Source organism: Echinococcus granulosus, assembly GCF_000524195.1.
Source record: "Echinococcus granulosus chromosome Unknown EG_S00368, whole genome shotgun sequence".
NCBI lineage: Eukaryota > Metazoa > Platyhelminthes > Cestoda > Cyclophyllidea > Taeniidae > Echinococcus > Echinococcus granulosus.
Genome location: NW_020170748.1, coordinates 7,764 through 9,228, shown reverse-complemented (window position 1 = coordinate 9,228; position 1,465 = coordinate 7,764). Strand labels below are relative to the sequence as shown.

General features: G+C 41.2%; 1 protein-coding gene across 1 annotated transcript in view; it reads right to left on the bottom strand. All coding sequences in view use genetic code 11, as the record gives it.

Annotated features, from left to right (window-relative positions):
• EGR_11082 (hypothetical protein) overlaps positions 1 to 1,465 on the bottom strand; it is a gene marked incomplete at both ends in the record, with an annotated part of 3,640 nt that overhangs the window by 1,031 nt on the left and 1,144 nt on the right. Inside the window, one exon of the mRNA XM_024500331.1 lies at positions 225 to 400. Within this exon, the coding sequence (XP_024345255.1) occupies positions 225 to 400 (176 nt within the window). The remainder of the gene's footprint in view (positions 1 to 224; positions 401 to 1,465) is intronic.

Sequence of the window (1,465 nt, the reverse complement as noted above, 5' to 3'; positions counted from 1 at the left end):
TCTGACAAGTCGTGCTCTTGGCAAAACGAAGTGAGTAAGTGCACATTTCTGGACAATGATGTTTTACTTGTATATCCATGCCTAATTCTATCCGAAATGATATCGTACGTTCAAAAATATATGAACTGCCACTGCCCATAACTCACTCTCGTCAAACCAATCTTTCCCCATCGCAGATTTCCTTTTAGCTGGAAACTCATCAGTTGCCATTCCTTCGTACTTACTTGACAGCAAATTGACCTCTTACATTGTACACATACTTCAAAATACAAGATTTTGTCATGTTTACTCCATTCTTGTCACTTTTGTTTCGATATTTCAGATCAGAAATGTTTTTACGCTCATGAGGCAAAATAGGGCAAGCTTTTAGGATTCTAATGGTCACTTCATTATTTCGCACCTATTATTCGTATACAGGAGTTCCAACACCTACACAAAAGTATAGTTTCGCCGAATAAACTAGCGCATGCCTATAGGTGAGTAACTCACTAACCTGAATATCTGGCTACTATATATAATGTATAAGGAATTGCAAATAGTATGGTGCGGCTTTCCTTATCGCCGTCTAACATTCATCAGAAGCAAAGTAATTTGGTGCATCAACATGAAACTGATTGTGCTAATTATAGGCAGGGCAAGCGATTTGTCGAATTTAGGTGTGCTCTAGCAATGGAATGCCCTTAAACAGTATGCAGAGTGAACTATGATGGGTCAGCTTTATCTCAGCTTACTAGCATATATCTTGGTGTTTATACCACTCTCCATTCCCACATTCACCAGTCCTGCAGAAGCGTGGAGTAAGACCAGCCATATTCTAGCTCAGTTTTATTTTCTGTCACGTAGCAATCAAGAATGCTGAAATGATGCACTCACAAATGGGGCGATTGCAGGACTTGAGTAGGCACCATCTGCACATTTGCCATTACAAAGAACCACATGTAAAACGTGATTGAGCAAAGGGTAGGGAGAGTGCGCAGCGTTGCTCTTCATTTATGTTTTGCCGCAAATCTTGATCCCCATGTCATGCGTGGGTCCGACTTGGTCTTATTGTCTTTCTGTTACGTCAGTAGTGGATTAAATTATTTTGCTGCAGTTGGCTGAAAATGCATTGTAGTCATAGGACATGATTTGAGGTGCTGCAGATCTGTGCACATATTTTGCAAGCGTATATTAGTCAGACAGCTTAGATAAGACAGCCTGTTTGAGCCACTTTACAACGGGAAACACACCCACATATCATGGCATGGCAATCTTGTTGCTGCGATGTCACTTTGTGAAGTGTGCATGACAGTGTATGCGATTTGCGTTGCGCCAATTCCACTCGCACAAATTCTATCATAAACACTGCCCATTAACATGCTGTGTGCGTTTCTTGCTGTGAAATGTTGCGGCTTGCTGAAGCTGCATAGTGTGTTCACCTAAATGAACTACCCTTATCTACCAGTGCCACAATCGGAACATTTAC